The 20,379-nt window shown below is 34.1% G+C and overlaps 1 protein-coding gene across 1 annotated transcript in view; it reads left to right on the forward strand.

Annotated features, from left to right (window-relative positions):
* Nucleotides 1-20,379, forward strand: part of EYS (eyes shut homolog) — a 1,724,957-nt gene that overhangs the window by 793,962 nt on the left and 910,616 nt on the right. The window contains exon 20 of the mRNA XM_059083021.1: nucleotides 12,547-12,671. Within this exon, the coding sequence (XP_058939004.1) occupies nucleotides 12,547-12,671 (125 nt within the window). The remainder of the gene's footprint in view (nucleotides 1-12,546; nucleotides 12,672-20,379) is intronic.

A 20,379-nucleotide genomic window follows, 5' to 3' on the forward strand; every position in this document is an offset into this window, starting at 1 on the left:
ATCTATAACTAAATGCTATTTCAAAAAGAAGCAGAGTCTGTTAGAAGTTTATCCCTAAATGTATATTTACATTAAAGTTTGAAAAACACTTACACAGATTGTGCTCTCTGACCATAATGTACTCATATTAGAAATAAAAAATGAAAATACAACATAGTTGTTTTATAGAGCTAGGAGTTTTATAGAGTTCATGACATACTTCTTGCTACCCATCTTTTCGATAAATGTGACTCTAATATGAAAATCAGTTTCTGTAATTGGAGCTCAGATTTGTTTTTCCTCCTATCAGTTTTCTAATGACACAATTGCAAATTAGAAATAATGATCCTAAGGAAATGTACAGTTTGGTAACTAGGTAGAGGTCAGAATAATCAGTATTTTAATAAGCCTAATAGAAGCCATAGATGCTCTTGAGGGAAATAAATTATTTGGATATAAACAATCCCAAAGGCATTTCTTAAAGTTCAATTTATGCAGTGATTTATTCATTATGAGCTGATTTAGGCTGATGAGTGGCCGGTTAGTTTTTTAATTCATTTACATTATATCATGAAGAATTATAGAAGCATTTATGTCTTATGTTGGAGAATTCCTCACCATATTGGCTATATTAACTGTATTAGTTACACACAATTAAAATACTTTCAGAAATTTCTGATTCCACACTGAGCTAGAATATATTACATTCAAATATTATCTTTGAACTAAAGTCCAGAAATAGCATAAATAGTAATTATTTAGAAAGAAGTATATTTTGTACATTTCCATTTCTCTGCTATGCCTTGTGGCAAGATGGGAAAAAAATGCCATGACTCAGACTTTTCATTTTGGTACAGTCATATGCATAAAAAGAAGGAAATTAGAGAAGTACAATAATTTTCAAAATATGTGATATACTGTTAAGTACAAGTGAACTTTTTTTCCCTTAGTATTTGTTATTTAGTGATATTTTTCCAAACCTTGCTGTTAGAGGATTGTGTTGAAATAAAAAAAGTCACTTTTAATATTAACCCTAACTCAAATATGCCTCTTAAGTAAATACTACATTGAGGAATCAGGAATCTGTCCCCTGATAACTTGCAGAAAAGACAATGTAAATACAAGTGAAATCAACTTAAGAGTAAAATTTAAAATCTTGCTAAAGATACAGGATCCTGTGAAACTAACCTAAGTTCTGCTGGGGAATTGCTTCAGTCACACTCTATGCCCATGGAGATTGGACAGAATTAGACTGGTTAAAATGGAAGAAGAGAAAGTCAATAAGAAAATAAAAAAACAGAGGCCATTTAAAAGATAATAATTTATATAGTAAAGATTAAGAGAGACAATTGGAAATCTGAAGAAGGCTTAAAATAATTTCATTAAAATATCATTAGTCAAAGGAGAAATAAATGATGCAATAAGATAGTACTGCGTATGTTGAGGTTGGGGGCGTGTTGGAAACCACAAAACTCATAAATTTAAATGTACTTTTGTGAAACCTCAGATAAACTTTAGAAATGTATATACTTTACTGTTTAAAAATCAATTTTTTTCACCATTTAATGTGAAATCCTGGTCCTCTTTAGTCTTGTTTTTTTTTTAATACTGTATAACCTCCTGAGCCTCCATTTCATATATATGTGTATATATATATATATATATATATATATATATATATATATATACACACATATATACACACATACAAAAATACACATATATACCAAATGGCTTATGTGTAAATAGTTATTGAAATAAAACATTTTACATTTGAAATGTAAAAACTTAGGATGTTAAACAGCTCTAGCATGTTGCCACCTCAAACATAATTACTGTTCGTTCCCCAAAAAGTAGTGTAAAACTTATTTCCCTATGAAAAGAGCCTTAATTTATCTAGCAGCATACATACTGTGTGTCCACATATGTAGACAAATGTCCACAAAGAATAAAACATCTTTTAAATGTAATATTGGGATGGAGGGTAGGAGGGGAAATCTGCTTATTGGAAGAAACTGTTCTTCCCGAGATGTGTAGTCATGATAGTCAGAAATCTGGAAACTATGCTTTATAATGAATGAGTTAAGAAACTTGGAAATTTCACATATAAGGTGGAAAAATTTTTGACAAAAAGAAAGTTATGGTCAAGTGTTTAGGAGATGGGTTAGAATGTTCAGGGATTTCTGCAATCAGTAGAATGCCATCCAATGAGTGGAAGAAGAAAAGAATAGTTAATAGCATTATAGTAACACTATGGCAAAAGGCTTGATGGTTTTCAAGTATTAAAAATAATGATGGCTCAACTTAATTTACTTGTCAATAGAGCTTTTGAAATACCACATAGGTTACCTCCTGAAGTTGTGTGCTCTTTAATATTGGATGGGGCCTGCAGAATACAACTCACAACCTCTTGAATACTTTGTTTAAGCCATTCTAGCACTAGAAATTTTGGATCTTTAAGTGAAACAAAACTTTAAAGAGATTTAGTCAGAATCTTCTTTCATAACTGGGTTCAATTGTGGGTCAGGATTTAGACTGACTCTTGCCATGGGAACACTATGTTTACTACAGAATCTACTAAAATTGTGCCTGCCAAGTGAATTATTTTTAATTTAAACTCAGTCCAGAGAGAGGGCTCCAATTACTGGTAGCCAAAAATATCATCTATCTTGGATTGTGTTCTGAAGATTGACAAACGGATGCAAATGCCCTTCCAGAGTGCCTAGCACATAGGTAGGAAATTTAGCTAGCATTAATTATATAATGTTTGCTAACTGGAATATCACAGTATACTGTAAATATGCAAGCTTTCTTAATAATGAGTATTTGCTTTGAGAAAATAATTCTAATAACTATAGAGTAATATAGACATAGTGATAAGATTTAAAATAGATTGAGATAAGATTCATTGCCCAGGTTGGTTCTGATTACTTGCTTATTATCTGTTAAAAATAATCAACCAAATAACAGTCTACTTTTTTATGTTAAAAGAATTATTCCTAAAAGCAGAATATAGAAGAAAAAGTTTTTCTTAACATAAGACCTCAGTGTAGTTGAAGTGCATAAATTCCTTCCTCCTTTTATGTTGAAAACTTATTTAACATGCACAGTAGGTTGGGCTCCACATGTAGCAAATACAGCAGGTGCTTTGGTTGGTTATCATCCCATAACAGCTGTGCTGGACAGTCCCTAGCCACACCACTAGATCCCACCTCAGCTGTCTCTGCTTTTATGTCTTGGACTTTTTCAGAAGCTGAGGGATCTTATTGGGGGCACATGGAGGATAACCACTTACAAATCAGCCCAGACGTGTGGGTAGGCTAATGCACTGGGGGCAACCTTGACCAAAGTAGACAAGAGGCAGTGTACAGCTGCTCCATCTCTCAAAGATTCCAGGGAAAACTTCTGATGTGCCTTCTTCCTAGATCTTTAGAAGGTCCTCATAGTTACCTGTTGCTGTGTAACAAACTACCCCCCAAATCCAATGGCTCGAAACAGCAGCACTTCTTTATTAATTACTTATTATTCTGTGGCTCAGGAGTTTAAGAGTGGCTCATCTAGGTGGTTCTGTCTCAGGACCTCTCATTAGGTTGCAATCAAGATGTCAGTTGGGTTACAGTCATATGAAGACGTTACTGGGGCTAAAAGATCCTCTTCCAAGTTCCCTCATGCAGCTGTTGCCCAGAGGCTTCAATCCTTCTCCATGTAACCATCTCCACAGTGTTGTCTGAGTATCCTTACTACAGAGCAGCTGGCTTGCCCAAGAAAAGTAAAGAGAGAAGAAAGAGAAGGCATGCTTTGACCATATTCTACCCACTAGCAGTGAATCACTAAGTACAACATACACTCGGTGAGAGAAGAAAATAGAGAAAAGTGGGAGTGAGCCCCAGAACACAGTGTCACACAGCTAAATAATGCATTCCTAATTGACTTTTTTCTTCTGTCTCATTCTCCTCACTTCTTCACTTCTGCCTATTTGTCATCACCTACCAAATAAACAACCTGCGTTCATTTCCTTGGTTCAGTTTCTACATATGGAGCATTCCAAACCAAAACAACTTAGCACTCTGAGATTTAAATACTCTCAAGATCAAAATTTAAAGCAACATTTTCTTAAAAACTGATATGAAATATTATCATCTATAAAAAGAAATTCATTTTGACTTCTGTGCATTTATAATCACTGACAGTTGTAGTTATTTTGTATGTACTTTCTTTTTTCTAAATTATTTTATGTGTCTATATATTGTTTCAACAGCTATTTTGACAATATTCTGATTTGTAAAGTGATCTCAGGAAACTTAGATTTATGCTACAATAATTATCTTCTGAGAATATTCTCCTCTTAATTCATATGCATAATTAGCAATAATGATATTAGAATTACTCAGGATAAAAGTAAAAATATTAAATTAAAAATCATCTTTAAGATTCATAATTTAGGAAATACTAATAAAAGTACCTATTTCACATATTAATTAGGATTATACTTTGTGCAATTTACTTAAGGCTGTAATAAAATGAAATTATACATTTGAAAGTACATGTAGTAATTTAGATTTTGATCTATCACCATTCCTGCAACAAATCAATCAAATAAGTTGAAAATACCTGTTTTTAAATATTTAGAAGGTATAATGTGCTCAATTGAATAGAACAGAAAATAGTGAGGCACAACATAATGTCATGTTTTGAGCAAATAATCAAGGCCACCCTGGTCAGGTTCTGCCTACTCACTAGGATATCCCTGACTTATCCACTTGGTGTTCCTTTTGGGTTTTCCAGGGATCTAGTAGTTTATAATAACAAAATATCTACAGAAACTAAAGAGAAATAAGAAAGTCAATGTAGTGAATCCATGGTCATTCACATGAATATAAGTAAAAATGTTTGAATTCCATGATTTAGATCAGTTACAAATGACAATTTCAGTTCCAGTATGATTATCTGGTATATCATCCAAGGCAAAGACAATATCAGAGCACAGTGATAAGAGAGATGTAATATAATTTTATTTTGTTTTGTTTTCCCTATGGCTATTCCCCAGGACTATGGTACTTACATGAAAAGCAGCCAATGAGTCCAGAAAGTGTGATTTTTTTTACTAAGATATAGTCAAATAAGCAAACTTATGCAGAAGCTATGTTTAAGGTGTGTGGATTCCTAATTGGAGACAGTTACCTATAAAGGGAGTGTCTCTTATTTAGAGGGATAAACACTTCATATTTTGGTATATCCTAAAGCAATGGCTATGTGTACAGTTGTAGTCACTAATTATTGAAAAGAAAGAAGATAGATCACAGAAAAGAACTGTGAGGATTCTTAAATTGTATGAAAGGACTTATTCACACATTTGATACTTTTTAGCTATTCTAACTTGAGACATAATGGCTTCAGCAAAATTCCCAATAATGAATAATTACTTCAGCTTCTGGGAATTTAAAATTGATATATTTAATGTTGATGCTTTGCAATTGAAAAAATATGCTATAATGTCATTCCTTTCTTAAAACATTATTAAATTAAATGATGCTAAAATCCAGCAAATGGAATATTAGAAATTACAACTATATTTCTTTATAAACTGGAAAGTAAATATTTCAAAGTCAAGGAAGAGTTTAGTGAATGTGTGTAAGTTAAATTAAATCTCATTTAAATTCAATTGTAACACTTGTCAACTAAAATATAAAAGGTTTCTGAATAAAATTGATTGTATGGGACGTAAATTCAGTTTTTAGATACTAATCACTTTTTTCATCTTAATATATGATACCAGGCATTATTTTATTTGTTTAATAAGCTATCTCCAGACTTCTTTGTTATGTGCTTCATAATTTAACTAGATAAATGCCCTAAACGAGGGTTTTGGTGTGGTGCAATCCATGAGCTCCCCACGGACAAGATCAGTAAGAGAGGTCGAAAATGCTTTGCTGTCTTTAGGGAAGAGGAACAAGCAAAGAAGATAATGGAAAGAAACACCACAATGTTGATCTTAGTAAATGTGAAATAAAGGTAGCCCTATCAAGGCAACACTAGCAGCAATAAGAACAGTGGGTATCTAGAGGAGGATTTTGAAAAGTTAAGGAGAGATGGTAACCAGCAGAGTGTTTATAGTAAAACATTTAGGTGAGGTTGTTATTAAAGTAGCTACAAACCATACTAAATGATTCCGTTTGCACTTATCTCCAACAGGTAATGAAGCAGTATTTTCCTATTTGAATAATCACTTGAGGGGGGCTCCTACCACCTGCTAATATTGGTTCAAACAAACTTGTGACTGTCAAGTACTCAAATGGAAGTATGAGGTTAGATCTCTGTGAAGTTTTATTCTGAGTTCTCATTAAAAGATATTTGCTTCCAATGTTTTTGAATTGCCATGTTTCAGAATCAGTTTGTGTTTTATGCCCCTTCCCTCAGTATGGTAGATCAAGTCCTGTGTTAAAAGCCCTATATGACAGTTTCATGGTTTAGTAGTGCCTTACTGTTTTTTAAAAGACTTTTATTTTTTAGCAGTTTCAGGTTTACAACAATTCAAGAGGAAGGTATAGAGATTTGTCCATATATCTCTTACTCTCATACATGCATAGTCTCTGCAATTATTAACATCATTCACTAGAACAGTATATTTGTTATCAAAGATGAACCTATATTGACACATCATAATCACCCAAATACCATAGCTTACCTTAGGGTTCACTCCTGGTGTTGTATAGTCCATGAGTTTGGACAAATATATGCTGACATATCCATCATTATAATATCCTACAAGATATTTTCACTGCCTTAAAAATCTTCTGTGCTCTGCTATTCATCCACCTTTCCTTCTTACCCATGGCAACCACTGATCTTTTTACTGTCTCCATAGTTTTGCCTTTTCCAGAATGTCATATACTCAGAATCACAGAGGATGTAGCCTTTTCAGGTTAGCATATTTCACTTAGTAATTTGTGTTCAAGGTTCCTCCATGCCTTGGCATAGCTTGATAGCTAATTTCTTTCCAGCACTGAATACTATTCCATTGCAGTAAATAGATGTTTAATAAGGTGGTGTGAGGTGTAGAAGGAGGCAGTGTTCTAGGGTTTCTGAGTAGGTCACAGTTGTCAGTGAGCTTATGTCTCTGGACTGTGAGTGTTTCTGAGTTTTTTCCTCCCCTGTAGGTAAGGCTGGATGGCTAGAGTGAGCTGGGGTTAGCATTTGCCTTCTCCCACATGGAATGCTAAAATTGAATGGAACTGGGCTTTTCCCTTCCCCAGGTCAATTAAGTTCTGATAGTACCCCAGTAGGATAGGGTCTGGTTAACTAGTTTTCCCTGACAGCAGGCCATGTCAAGAACAGAGTGCTCTGGTGTATTTCAAAATGACTTATCTCCCCTCCCCTGCTAGAAGCAGATGGGGATTTTTCTCTGATATTTACTGTGGGAACCTGGTCAAACTTCTGGAGGTAAATCTCTAAATATTCCAGAGACCCCTTTATGACTGGATCCCCATGGAGTTTTTAACTCTCAGACTTGTCCACAATTAGTCTCCAGCAGTTCATTACTTCCAGTTAAAGTTGTCTTACCCTGGATCTGGTTCCTGGGGTGATTTCCTTGCTTGAGTCTCTACAGCAAAGCCAGGAATCCCTGTATTCCATCTGTCTCTCCAGTCAGTGGCTTGCTGGCTTTATGGACCCAAGAAGAGTTGACTTCAGTCTGTTCAACTTTTTACTTGTTAGGACAAAAGTGTCTTAGTATTTTTAAAATAAATCATTTTGGATAAACAAATTGGCTATACTATTTCAATCTGTCATAAATTCTATTAAAATGTTTATAAAGTGGATAGATGTGTATAAGGTTAAATTACCATTAATATCAACATAAATACCCAATTCCCCTGTATGTTAAACATTATTACTTGTCATGGTATAAATATTTTCATGGAGTATGGGTCTATAAACTGTTATGCATTTCCATATTTTAAGAAGTTACAGAATCTTTTCATCATCCAAGCTAGAAATGTAAACACCACCTAACCTTACAATAACAAAAAGTAAAAGTTTAACTTTTAAAGCTTAAAATTAAAATCATGACATATATACATTAATATGTATTAAATGGATAACTATAAGAACTTGCTGTATAAAAAATAAATAAAATAAAATTCAAAAATTCAAAAAATAAAATAAAATAAAATATTGGGTACTGGTTTAAATAAAAAAAATAAAATAAAATAAAATCATATGCCCTTTGCAGATGACAAGAAGATAACTATGTTCAAGCCTGAAATCAACAAGTGAGGCTCATTCCAGGAAAGCAAGGCTGCTTTCACATTCATAAATCAATTAGTGCAATTCATCATATTAACAAATGATTAAGAAAACATAGTCCTATCAATCGTGGCAGAATGGCCATCATCACAAAATCTACAAAAAATAAATGCTGGAGAAGGTGTGGAGAAAAGGGAACCCTCATGCACTGTTGGTGGGAGGGTAAATTGATACAGCCACTATGGAGGACAGTATGGAGGTTCCTTAAAAAATGAAAACTAGAACTACTTTATGACCCAACAATCCTACTACTGGGCATATACTCTGAGAAAACCATAGTTCAAAAGGAGTCATGTACCACGATATTCATTGCAGCTCTATTTATAATAGCCAGGGTATGGAAGAAACCTAAGTGTCCATCCACAGATGAATGGATAAAAGATGTGGCACATATATGCAATAGAATATTACTCAACCATAAAAAGAAAAGAAATTGAGTTATCTGTAGTGAGGTGGATGGACTTAGAGACTGTCATGCAGAGTGAAGTAAGTCAGCAAGAGAAAAATAAATACCATATGCTAATACACATATATGGAATCTAAAAACAAACAAAAAAAATGGTTCTGATGAACCTAGGTGTAGGAAAGGAATAAAGATGCAGACATAGAGAATGGATTTGAGGATTTGGGGAGGGAGAAGGGGAAGCTGGGACGAAGTGAGAGAGTGGCATGGACATATATGCACTACCAGATGTAAAATAGATAGCTAGTGGGAAGAAGCTGCATAGCACAGGGAGATCAGCTCGTTGTTTTGTGACCACCTAGAGGGGTGGGATAGGGAGGGTGGGAGGGAGACACAAGATGGAGGAGATATGGGGACATATGTATATGTATAGCTGATTCACTTTTTTATAAAGCAGAAACTAACATACCATTGTAAAGCAATTATACTCCAATAAAGATGTTAAAGATAATAATAAAGAGATAGGAACTGTAATTGTAGAAAGAATTTTTTTAAAAAAAGCTAACCTACTTCCCCCCAAAAAACCCTATAAAGTTCATAGTTTTTATTTCCTTTACAGAGGAAGTTAAAAACAATATTAATATAGATGATGGATAAGAATGTGGACAAATAAGCATTTCATATAATGCTGGCAAATATGTAATTGATAGAGCCTTTATAAATTTTTATTATAGTATAGTTAATTTGCAATACTGTGTTACTTTCAAGTGTAATAGCAAAGTGATTCTATTTTATATATATTCTTTTTTCAGATTCTTTTCCATTATAGTTTATTACAAAATACTGAGTATAGTTCCCTGTACTATACAGTAGGTCCTTGTTGTTTATCTATCTAGTGTGTATATGTTAATCCCAAAATCCTAAATTGTCCCTCCCCACCAGCACCACTATCTTCTTTATTTGTTCTCTTTAATGAACAATTTATGATACTAAAGGAAAGAAAATGAACATTTCAGTGATGAACAAATGAGCCATAACTTTGTTTATTTTCCATGTAAGGGACCACCAGCAGTGGAGAATTTCCTTTGAAAGGAAATTATCCTTGGTTCCTTTGTACTCCAAAGAGGGGGTTCTTGGTCTCAGTGAAAATTTAATATTGAAGATTTCACCTTGATTGTGCAGAATGAGCTCATAAAATCTATACATAGTTAAAACAGGTCTTACTGTTTGTTGGTCAGGAGAGAGCTTTCAGTTAGGTCTAGTGACAGTCTCACATATCGGGGGTCATGCTAACATGTTGTATAATTTAATACAGAGTTATCTATTAGCTTTGGCTGGATAGAGCCAGTTGCTCAAAATAAAATAGAGTGGCTACCTTTGGCTAGTGGGCGAGTGTACAGCCATAAAAAGAATGAAATAATGTCATTTGCAACAACATGAAAGGACCTAGAGATAGTCAAACTGAGTGAAGTAAGTCATAGAATGACAATGACAAATATTGTATGATATCAATTATATGTGGAATCTAAAAAAAGGGTAAAAATGAACTTATCTACAAAACAGAAATAGAGTTACAGATATAGAGCACAAACTTATGGTAACCAGAGGGTAAGAAGGGGGGTAAACTGGGAGTTTGGGATTGACATATATACAATACTGTATATAAAATAGTTAACTAATAAGGACCTACTGTATAGCATAGGGGACTCTACTCAGTACTCTGTTGGCCTATATGGGAAAAAAATCTTTAAAAAAGTGGATCTATGTATATGTATAACTGATTAACTTTGCTGTACACCTGAAACTAACATGATATTGTAAATCAATTATACTCTAATAAAATTTAAGAAAAAAATTCCACCTGTGCAATTTGCTAGTGCTGTGACCTTAGAAACATTACTGGTGAATAAGTTTTCAGTTTATTAGCTACTGTAAAAATTGTGATCCAAAATTATATAATTTTCTTAACCTCTGTTTATTAATTTTTCCTTTTTCACCAACATCACCCCAGACTGTGCCCTCACACATCATGTGTCAGTCATTTGAACTACTTGCAGTGTTGTAGGCATTCAGTAAATATGTAACTGTCATGAACTTTTCACTTTAATCAATGTTTGTAGATCCTCTATTAGTTCCTGGACCATGGTTTGACAACTGACATCTAAGTGGTTTGTATAATGTTATCCCAAAAGAAAGTATGGAGAGGAATTGCATGAGCAGACACAGACACTAATGTCAGTTTCTGTATTTGTTTCCTAGGGATGGTGTAACAAATTACCACAAATTTGGTGGCTTAAAACAACAGAAATGTATTTGGTCACAGCTATGGAGACCAGAAATCCAAAATCAAGGTGTCAGCAAGGCCACACTCTCTCAGGAGGTGTTAGAGACACTAGTATAAACTATGCATCCTGTCTATATATGTATATACATCCTATATATACACACATATGTACACACACACTATATATATATATATATATATATATATAGGCACACACAAAGTTATCTTTGACTTTTTAAAATTTAAATTTGGCAGTTTCAAGTAAAGACGGTGCCCAAATTATGATGGTGGACTTAACGATTTTTTGACTTTACAATGGTGCAAAAGTCATATACATTCAATAGAAGCCATTCTCTGAATTTTGATTTTTTTTCCTGGCAAGCTATATGGGGTACAAACTCTCTCATGATTCTGGGCAGTGGCAGTGAGTGCAAATACATGTACATATATTATATATACCTATATGTTTATATTTAGCTGTTTTGAAAGACCTCTCATGTTGCAGGCATTCAGTAAATATGTAACTGTTATGAACATTGAACACTATACATATATATTAACAATCTTACTTTTGAAGCTTCTAGAAGGTTCATGTGTTCCCTGTCTTGGGGCTGCATGACACCAATCTCTTCCTCCTTGTTTACATGACCTTCTTTCCTCTGTGTCCCTGTGTCTTCTCTTTATAAGAACACTTGTCTTTGGATTTAGGACCCACCCAGTTAATTCACTGTGATGTCATCTCAAGATCCTTAATTGCATCTGCAAAGACCGTTTTTCCAAATAAGGTCTTTCACAGGTAATGAGTGTTAGGACTTAAATGTACTGTTTTGGGGGGCCACAGTTCACTCCTTTCTATTCCCTCAAGGCAGGTTCCCAACTACATGTGGTTGGATCTCTGAAAACACATCTGAATGAGGGAATTCCAAGGTGAAAGGTGATATTTCTATCAAACTAAGGATAAGCACAACCAATATTTTAAATGCTATAATGTATTCTATATAAGTTTCAGTTACATGCTAAATTTAAAATTACTTATTTTATAAATTAAATGTGGTCAGGTTTTTGGCTAAAACAGATCACTAAGGAATCATTTTATATTTAAATATTGGTGAAACACTATATATAATTATCAAGCTTACCCCTATTTTAAAAGTTTACTGACTATCCTGTAATCAACCTTAGTCAATATTTTCTATAGTATAGGTATAGGTATTTTATAGTACATTCATACATGCATTCATGCACACATATGTATATACCAAGCTATATATGTTTAAAATAGAATGGAACGAGTAAAGTCTTCAGTGATTTAGCTCTGTGATGCCTGAGTCTTTTTATTTTCCCTATTTTTTTCTGGCTATGGTTGCTTTTAGATCAATCAGCCTTAATTTCACTGAAAATACTAATAGATATCCATCAAATTATCTCTCATAAATCAACTACTAATAAATAGTGGTTGATAATAAATGACTACTTCATGTCCTTAATTTTATTCTTAATTTGGCAAATATTAACTCTACAATATGGACTCATGGGTATTATATAGAGGTATGTATTTTTCACTTTTCTTTCTTAGATGTCTCCCTGGATTTTCTGGGAAATTTTGTGAAATTAACATAAATGAAAATTCTTCATCACCATGTCTAAATGGTGTGAACTGTGAGGATCACATCAATGGATATATTTGCAAATGTCAACAAGGTAATTATGAAAAAGTAATGATCATGCAAATGTCATATTTATTTACAAAATATATGTATTTATATATGTGTATTGTATATGTGTGTTTGTACAATACAATTTTGACAATTAACTCACCAATAATGTTGTTGACTATCAACCAGCTTCTAAGTGATGATCACACTTAAAAAATATGAAATCATTGTTCTGTGATACTAGTAATCAATCCTGTTGGCTATCAGCAAGAAATCCTGGTGCTTAGATAATGCTATCTCACTACAGGTATTTTCAAAATTTATGTAAGCTTCAAATTCTTGATCTTTATCTGTATCCATTGTGCCTGGTGCACAAGTCCTTTGTAAAAGTTGGCTCATTAATATTTACATTATTATTACTGCCAATGATCATCAGTACAGAAATGGACAAGTTGGGTGAACTGATTTTATTCAAGGGGAACTTTTTTATTAACAACTTTTGGGTCATTTCTGCCTTTGCTCATATTATCTTTAACTGTATACTGATTTAAACAACTGTGTCCAGGAATCTTCTTCCCTGTCTTTCCTTTAGTTTTCTAAACTTTCAGATTTGTTGCTTTCTACCGGTGACTTCTATCACTCATCTTACCTTCAAAATTTAGTTTCATCCACCCCAAAAAATGTTGAATACATGAATTTCCTTGAGCAATATTAATCTCAAAAGAATATATGTGGGGGATATTTATGGTCCCTAAAAAAGAATTCTCACTATTTACAAACCCCAGAGAAGACTAAAGAGAGCTTGTGGATACCCCAGATTTCTGGGATCCTAGTTATTTGACTCCCCAGAGAGAATAAAAGCCAATAATTCTTACAAATAGAAGAAGTAGAATAAAGTTTACAATGCTCTGATAGAATAAATAAATACCATTTAAAAGCTTTTGCTTTTCCCCAAAAAAATCTTTTCAGACAGCAGAAGCAAGAACTACAATCCTGCAGATTGTGGAACGAAAATCACATTCATAGAAAGATAGACAAAATGAAAAGGCAGAGGACTATGTACCAGATGAAGGAACAAGATAAAACCCCCAAGAAACAACTAAATGAAGTGGAGATAGGCAACCTTCTAGATAAAGAATTCAAAAAATGATAGTGAAGATGATCCAGGACCTCAGAAAAAGAATGGAGACAAAGATCAAAAAGATGTAAGAAATGTTTAACAAAGACCTAGAAGAATTAAACAACAAACACTTAGAAGAATTAAAGAACAAACAAACAGAGATGAGCAATACAATAACTAAATGAAAACTACACTAGAAGGAACAAATAGCAGCATAACTGAGGCAGAAGAATGGATAAGTTACCTGGAAGACAGAATGGTGGAAATCACTGCTGCAGAACAGATTAAAGAAAAAAGAATTAAAAGAAATGAAGACAGCCTAAGAGAACTCTGGGACAATATTAAACGCAAAAACATTCACATAATAGGGGTCCCAGAAGGAGAAGAGAGAGAGAGAAAGGACCTGAGAAAATATATGAAGTGATTATAGCAGAAAACTTCCCTAACAAGGAAAGGAAAGAGCCAGCCATGTCCAGGGAGTGCAGAGTCCCATAAAGGATAAACTCAAGGAGAAACATGACAAGACACAGAGTAATCAAGTTGACAAAAATTAAAGACAAATTATTAAAAACAACAAGGGAAAAGCAACAAATAAAATACAAGGGAACTCCCATAAGGTTAACAACTGATTTCTCAGCAGAAACTCTAGAAGCCAGAAGGGAATGGCACCATATATTTAAAGTGATGTAAGGGAAGAAACTACAACCACAATGACTCTACACGACAATGATCTCATTCAGATTTGATGGGGAAATAAAAGCTTTACAGACAAGCAAAAGCGAAGGTAATTCAGCATCACCAAACCAGCTCTACAACAACTGCTATAGGAACTTCTCTAAGTAGGACACATAAAAGAAGGAAGGAACGTATAAAACCAAACCCAAAACAAATAAGAAAATGGTAATAGGAATAAACATATCGATAATTGCCTTGAATGTGAATGGATTAAATTCTCCAACCAAAAGACACAGGCTAGTTCAATGGATACAAAAACAAGACCCATATATATATGCTCTCAACAAGAGACCCACTTCAGACCAAGGGATACATACAGACTGAAAGTGAGGGGATAGACAAAGATATTTCATGCAAATGGAAATCAAAGAAACCTGGACTTGCAATACTCATATCAGATAAAATAGATTTAAAATAGAGTCTTACAAGAGACAAGAAAGGACACTACATAATGATAAAAGGATCAATCCAAGAAGAAGATATAACTATTATAAATATCTATGCACTCAACATAGGAGCACCTCAATACATAAGGGAAATGCTAACAGCTATAAAAGAGGAAATCAACAGTAACACAATAATAATAGGGGACTTTGACACCTCACTAACACCAATGGACAGATCATCCAGACAGAATATTAATAAGGAAACACAAGCTGTAAAAGACACAATAGACCAGATAGATGTAATTGATATTTATAGGACATTCCATCTGAAAACAGCAGATTAAACTTTCTTCTCAGGGGCACATGGAACATTCTCCAGGATAGATCACATCTTGGGTCACAAATCAAGCCTCAGTAAATTTAAGAAAATTGAAATCCTATCAAGCATCTTTTCTGACCACAACACTATGAGATTAGAAATAAATTACAAGGAAAAAACATAAAAAGCACAAATACATGGAGGCTAAACAATACTTCACTAAATAACCAAGGGATCTCTGACAAAATCAAAGAGGAAATTAAAATATACCTAGAGACAAATGACAATGAAAACATGACAATCCAAAACCTATGGGATGCAGCAAAAGATGTTGTAAGAAGGAAGTTTATAGCAACACAATGCTACCTGAAGAAACAAGAAAAATCTCAAACAATCTAATCTTACACCTAAAGAAACTAGAGAAAGAAGAACAAACAAACTCCAAAGTTAGTAGAAGGAAAGGAATCATAAAGATCAGAGCAGAAATAAATGAAATAGAAACAAAGAAAACAATAGCAAAGATCAATAAAACTAAAAGCTGGTTCTTTGAGAAGATAAACAAAATTGACAAACCTTTAGTCAGAATCATCAAGAAAATGAGGGAGAGTACTCAAATCAAAAAAATTAGAAATGAAAAAGATGAAGTTACGTTGGACACCACCACAGAAATACAAAGCATCATAAGAGACTACTACAGCAACTCTATGCCAATAAAATGGACAGCCTAGAAGAAATGGACAGATTCTAAGAAAGGTATAACCTTCCAAGATTAAACCAGGAAGAAATAGAAAACATGAACAGACCAATCACAAGCAATGAAATTGAAACTGTGATTTAAAATCTTCCAACAAACAAAAGTCCAGGGCCAGATGGCTTCACAGGTGAACTTTATCAAACATTTAGAGAAGAGCTAACACCCATCCTTCTCAAACGCTTCCAAAAAATTGCAGAGAAAGGAACACTCCCAAACTCATTCTACGAGACCACCATCACCCTGATACCAAAGATACTATAAAAAAAAAAGAAAGTTACAGACCAATATCACTGATGAAGATAATGCAAAAATCCTCAACAAATACTAGCAAACAGAATCCAACAGCACATTAAAAGAATCATACACCATGATCAAGTGGGATTTATCCCAGGGATGCAAGGACTCTTCAATATATGCAAACCACTTAACGTGATACACCATATTAACAAATTGAAGACTAAAAACCCTGTGATCATCTCAGTAGATGCAAAAAAAGATTTTGACAAAATTCAACAATGATTTATGATAAAAACTCTCCAGAAAGTGGGCATAGACGAAACCTACCTCAACATAATAAAGGCCATATATGACAAATCCACAGTAAACATCATTCTCAAAGGTGAAAAACTTAGAGGAAAGCATTTCCTCTATGATCAGGAACATAACAGGATGTCTATTCTCACCACTATTATTCAACATAGTTTTGGAAGTATTAGCCACAGCAATCAGAGGAGAAAAAGAAATAAAAGGAATACAAATTGGAAAAGACATAAACCTGTCACTATCATGGATGACATGATACTATACATGGATAATCCTAAAGATGCCACCAAAAGACTACTAGAGCTAATTAATCAATGAATTGGTAAAGTTGCAGGATACAAAATTAATGCACAGAAATCTTTTGCATTCCTATACACTAACAACAAAAATCAGAAAAAGAAATTAATGAAACAATCACATTCACCATTGCAACAAAAAGAATAAAATACCTAGGAATAAACCTACCTAAGGAGAAAAAGAAACCTGAATGCAGAAAACTACAAGACACTGGTGAAAGAAATCAAAGGTGAAACAAACAGATGGAGATATATACCATGTTCTTGGATTGGAAGAATCAATATTATGAAAATGACTATACTACCCAAAGCAATCTACAGATTCAATGCAATCCCTATCAAATTACTCATGGCATTTTTTACAGAACTAGAACAAAAAATCTTAAAATTTGTATGCAGACACAAAAGACCCCAAATAGCCAAGGCAATCCTGAGGGAAAAAAATGGAGCTGGAGGAATCAGACTCCATGACTTCAGATGACACTACAAAGCTACAGTAATCAAGATAATATGGTACTGGCAAAAAAACAGAAATATAGATCAATGAAACAGGATAGAAAGCCCAGAAATAAACCCATGCACCTATAGCCAACTAATCTATGACAAAGTAAGCAAGGATATACAATAGAGAAAAGACAGCCTCTTCAATAAGTGGGGCTGGGAAAACTGGAAAGCTACATGGAAAATAATGAAATTAGAACACTCCCTAACACTACTCACAAACATAAACTCAAAATGGATTAAAGACCTAAATGTAAGACAAGACACCAAAAAACGCTTAGAGGAAAGCATAGGCAGAACACTCTAAGACATAAATCACAACAAAATCTTTGACCCACCTCCTAGAGTAATGAAAATAAAAATAAAAATAAACACAAAGATCTAATTAGGGCTTCCCTGGTGGCGCAGTAGTTGAGAATCTGCCTGCCGCTGCAGGGGACACAGGTTTGTGCCCCGGTCCGGGAAGATCCCACATGCCACGGAGCGGCTGGGCCCATAAGCCATGGCCGCTGAGCCTGCGCATCCGGAGCCTGTGCTCCGCAATGGGAGAGGCCACAACAGTAAGAGGCCCACATACCACAAAAAAAAAAAAAAAAAAAAAAAAAAAAAAAAAAAAAAGATCTAATTAAACTTAAAAGTTTTTGCAAAGAAAAGGAAACCATAAACAAGACAAAAAAACAACCCTCAGAAAGGGAGAAAATATTTGCAAAAGAAGCAACTGACAAAGGATTAATCTCCAAAATATACAAGCAGCTCATGTAAGGAAACCATAAACAAGAAAAAAAACAACCCTCAGAAAGGGAGAAAATATTTGCAAAAGAAGCAACTGACAAAGGATTAATCTCCAAAATATACAAGCAGCTCATGTAGCTCAATATCAAAAAATTAAATAACCCAATACAAAAGTGGGCAGAAGACCTAAATAGACATTTCTGCAAAGAAGATATACAGATCTCCAACAAACACATGAAAGGATGCTCAACATCACTAATCATTAGAGAAATGAAAATCAAAATTACAATGAGATATCATCTCACATTTATTAGAATGGGCATCATCAGAAAATCTACAAACAACAAATGCTGGAGAGGGTGTGGAGAAAAGGGAATCCTCTGGCACTGTTAGTGGGAATGTAAATTGATACAGCCACTATGGAGAACAGTATGGAGGTTCCTTAAGAAACTAAAAATAGAATTACCATATGACCCAGCAATACCACTCCTGGGCATATATCCAGAGAAAACCATAATTCAAAAATACACATGCACCCTAATGTTCACTGCAGCACTATTTACAATAGCCAGGTAATGGAAGTGACCTAAATGCCCATGGACAGATGAATGGATACAGACAATGTGGTGCATGTATACAATGGAATATTACTCAGCCATAAAAAGGAATGAACTGGGTCATTTGTAGAGACATGGATGGACTTAGAGACTGTCATACAGAGTGAAGTTAAGTCAGAAAAAGAAAAGCAAATATAGTATATTTACACATATATATGGAATCTAGAAAAATGGTGATACGGTAAAAATGACTTTAATACTTGTTTTGTTTCTTAACTGCTTTCATAGGATTATATGCATTGCTTAAGGTGGTTATCTAACAGTTTTAAATGATCAGACATTGACAAAAATATATATATTTTAAATTCTCCAACCTTATTTCCTGACACTCCTTACATCCAACTTTATTATTTTTGAATTTTATTTTATTTATTTATTTTTATATACAGCAGTTTTCTTATTAGTTACCTATTTTGCACATACTAGTGTATATACGTCAATCGCAATTCATCCCATCACCACCCGCCACACCCACTTTCTCCCTTTTGTGTCAATACATTGTTCTCTACATCTGTGTCTCTATTTCTGCTTTGCAAACCAGTTCATCTCTATCAATACATATCTTATAATTGCTAGTTCCATTTTTTATGTTGATAGATTAGTTTTGATGCTCCAGGTGAAGATTCCACTTGTTTCAGATTTACTTGAGGCCTGGGGCCCTTCTGAAGCAGCTGCAGCATCAAACAAAGTCCTGTTCTGAATGTTGCCCATCAGGTCCACTGTAGAAATTAAAGCCCTCAAAAATAACACCCATCTGCCTTGTTGGGTGATAACTCAGAACTTGCTTTTGAGGTACTTTTGGTTTAAGACTTAGATTCTGTTTTTTTTTCCCCCCATATAAAGCAGATTTATTTTAAAATTTCTCAAAATGGAAGGAGTTATCACGGTTGGTACAAGCTGTTTGATTAAATAACAATACCAATAGCTGTCCTTCACTGAATACTTGCTATAGACCTGCACTAAGCAAAATCCTCATGGCCACCACTCCATCCTTTTAAAAAATATATTATTATTATTTTTAATATTTGAATTTTATTTAATTTATTTTTATAACCAATACATATTTATATTTATTATAAATAATTTATAATTAATATTCTCTCTTATTAGTTATCTATTTTATACATGTTAGTGTATGCATGTCAATCCCAATCTCCCAATTCATCCCACCACCACCCCTCCCCCGCCATTTTCCCCCCTTGGTGTCCATACGTTTGTTCTCTACATCTGTGTCTCTATTTCTGCTTAGATTCTTCACAGCCAAGTCACAAGAGCACATACCTTGTAAGCAACAAAAGAAACAGATGAATTATTAGAAAGTGCTATGGATACCCTCTCACACCCCTGTCCCCTCCCAAGGGCTCTCTCCAGCCAGGCCTCTTAACCACACCAGCACTTCCTACTTCTGAAGTTATTTAAGGAATAATCTCATGCTTGCAAGTCACCCTTCAATCTTTCCTCATCTTTTTTTCTTCTTTCCTCATTATCTTTAATAACATAGTTAGCTGTTGCTGGTTTTTCTTTTTTTCAGTATTTTTCCTAATTTGTATCTTGAAATTCACTCTCTGACAGGCAGTTCTATAGTTTTTATAAATGTGTAAAATTGTGTAAGTACCACCACAGCCAGTCATGTGGCCACTGCCCTCACAATGTGCTCATGCCGCCACTGTGTTGTCAGTCCTTTCCTCACCCCCAACATGAATTCATTTTGATAGGAGTCTGATTTTTTCTTCATCATTTTATCCTTGAAA

The sequence above is a fragment of the Kogia breviceps genome, chromosome 13, assembly GCF_026419965.1.
Source record: "Kogia breviceps isolate mKogBre1 chromosome 13, mKogBre1 haplotype 1, whole genome shotgun sequence".
NCBI lineage: Eukaryota > Metazoa > Chordata > Mammalia > Artiodactyla > Physeteridae > Kogia > Kogia breviceps.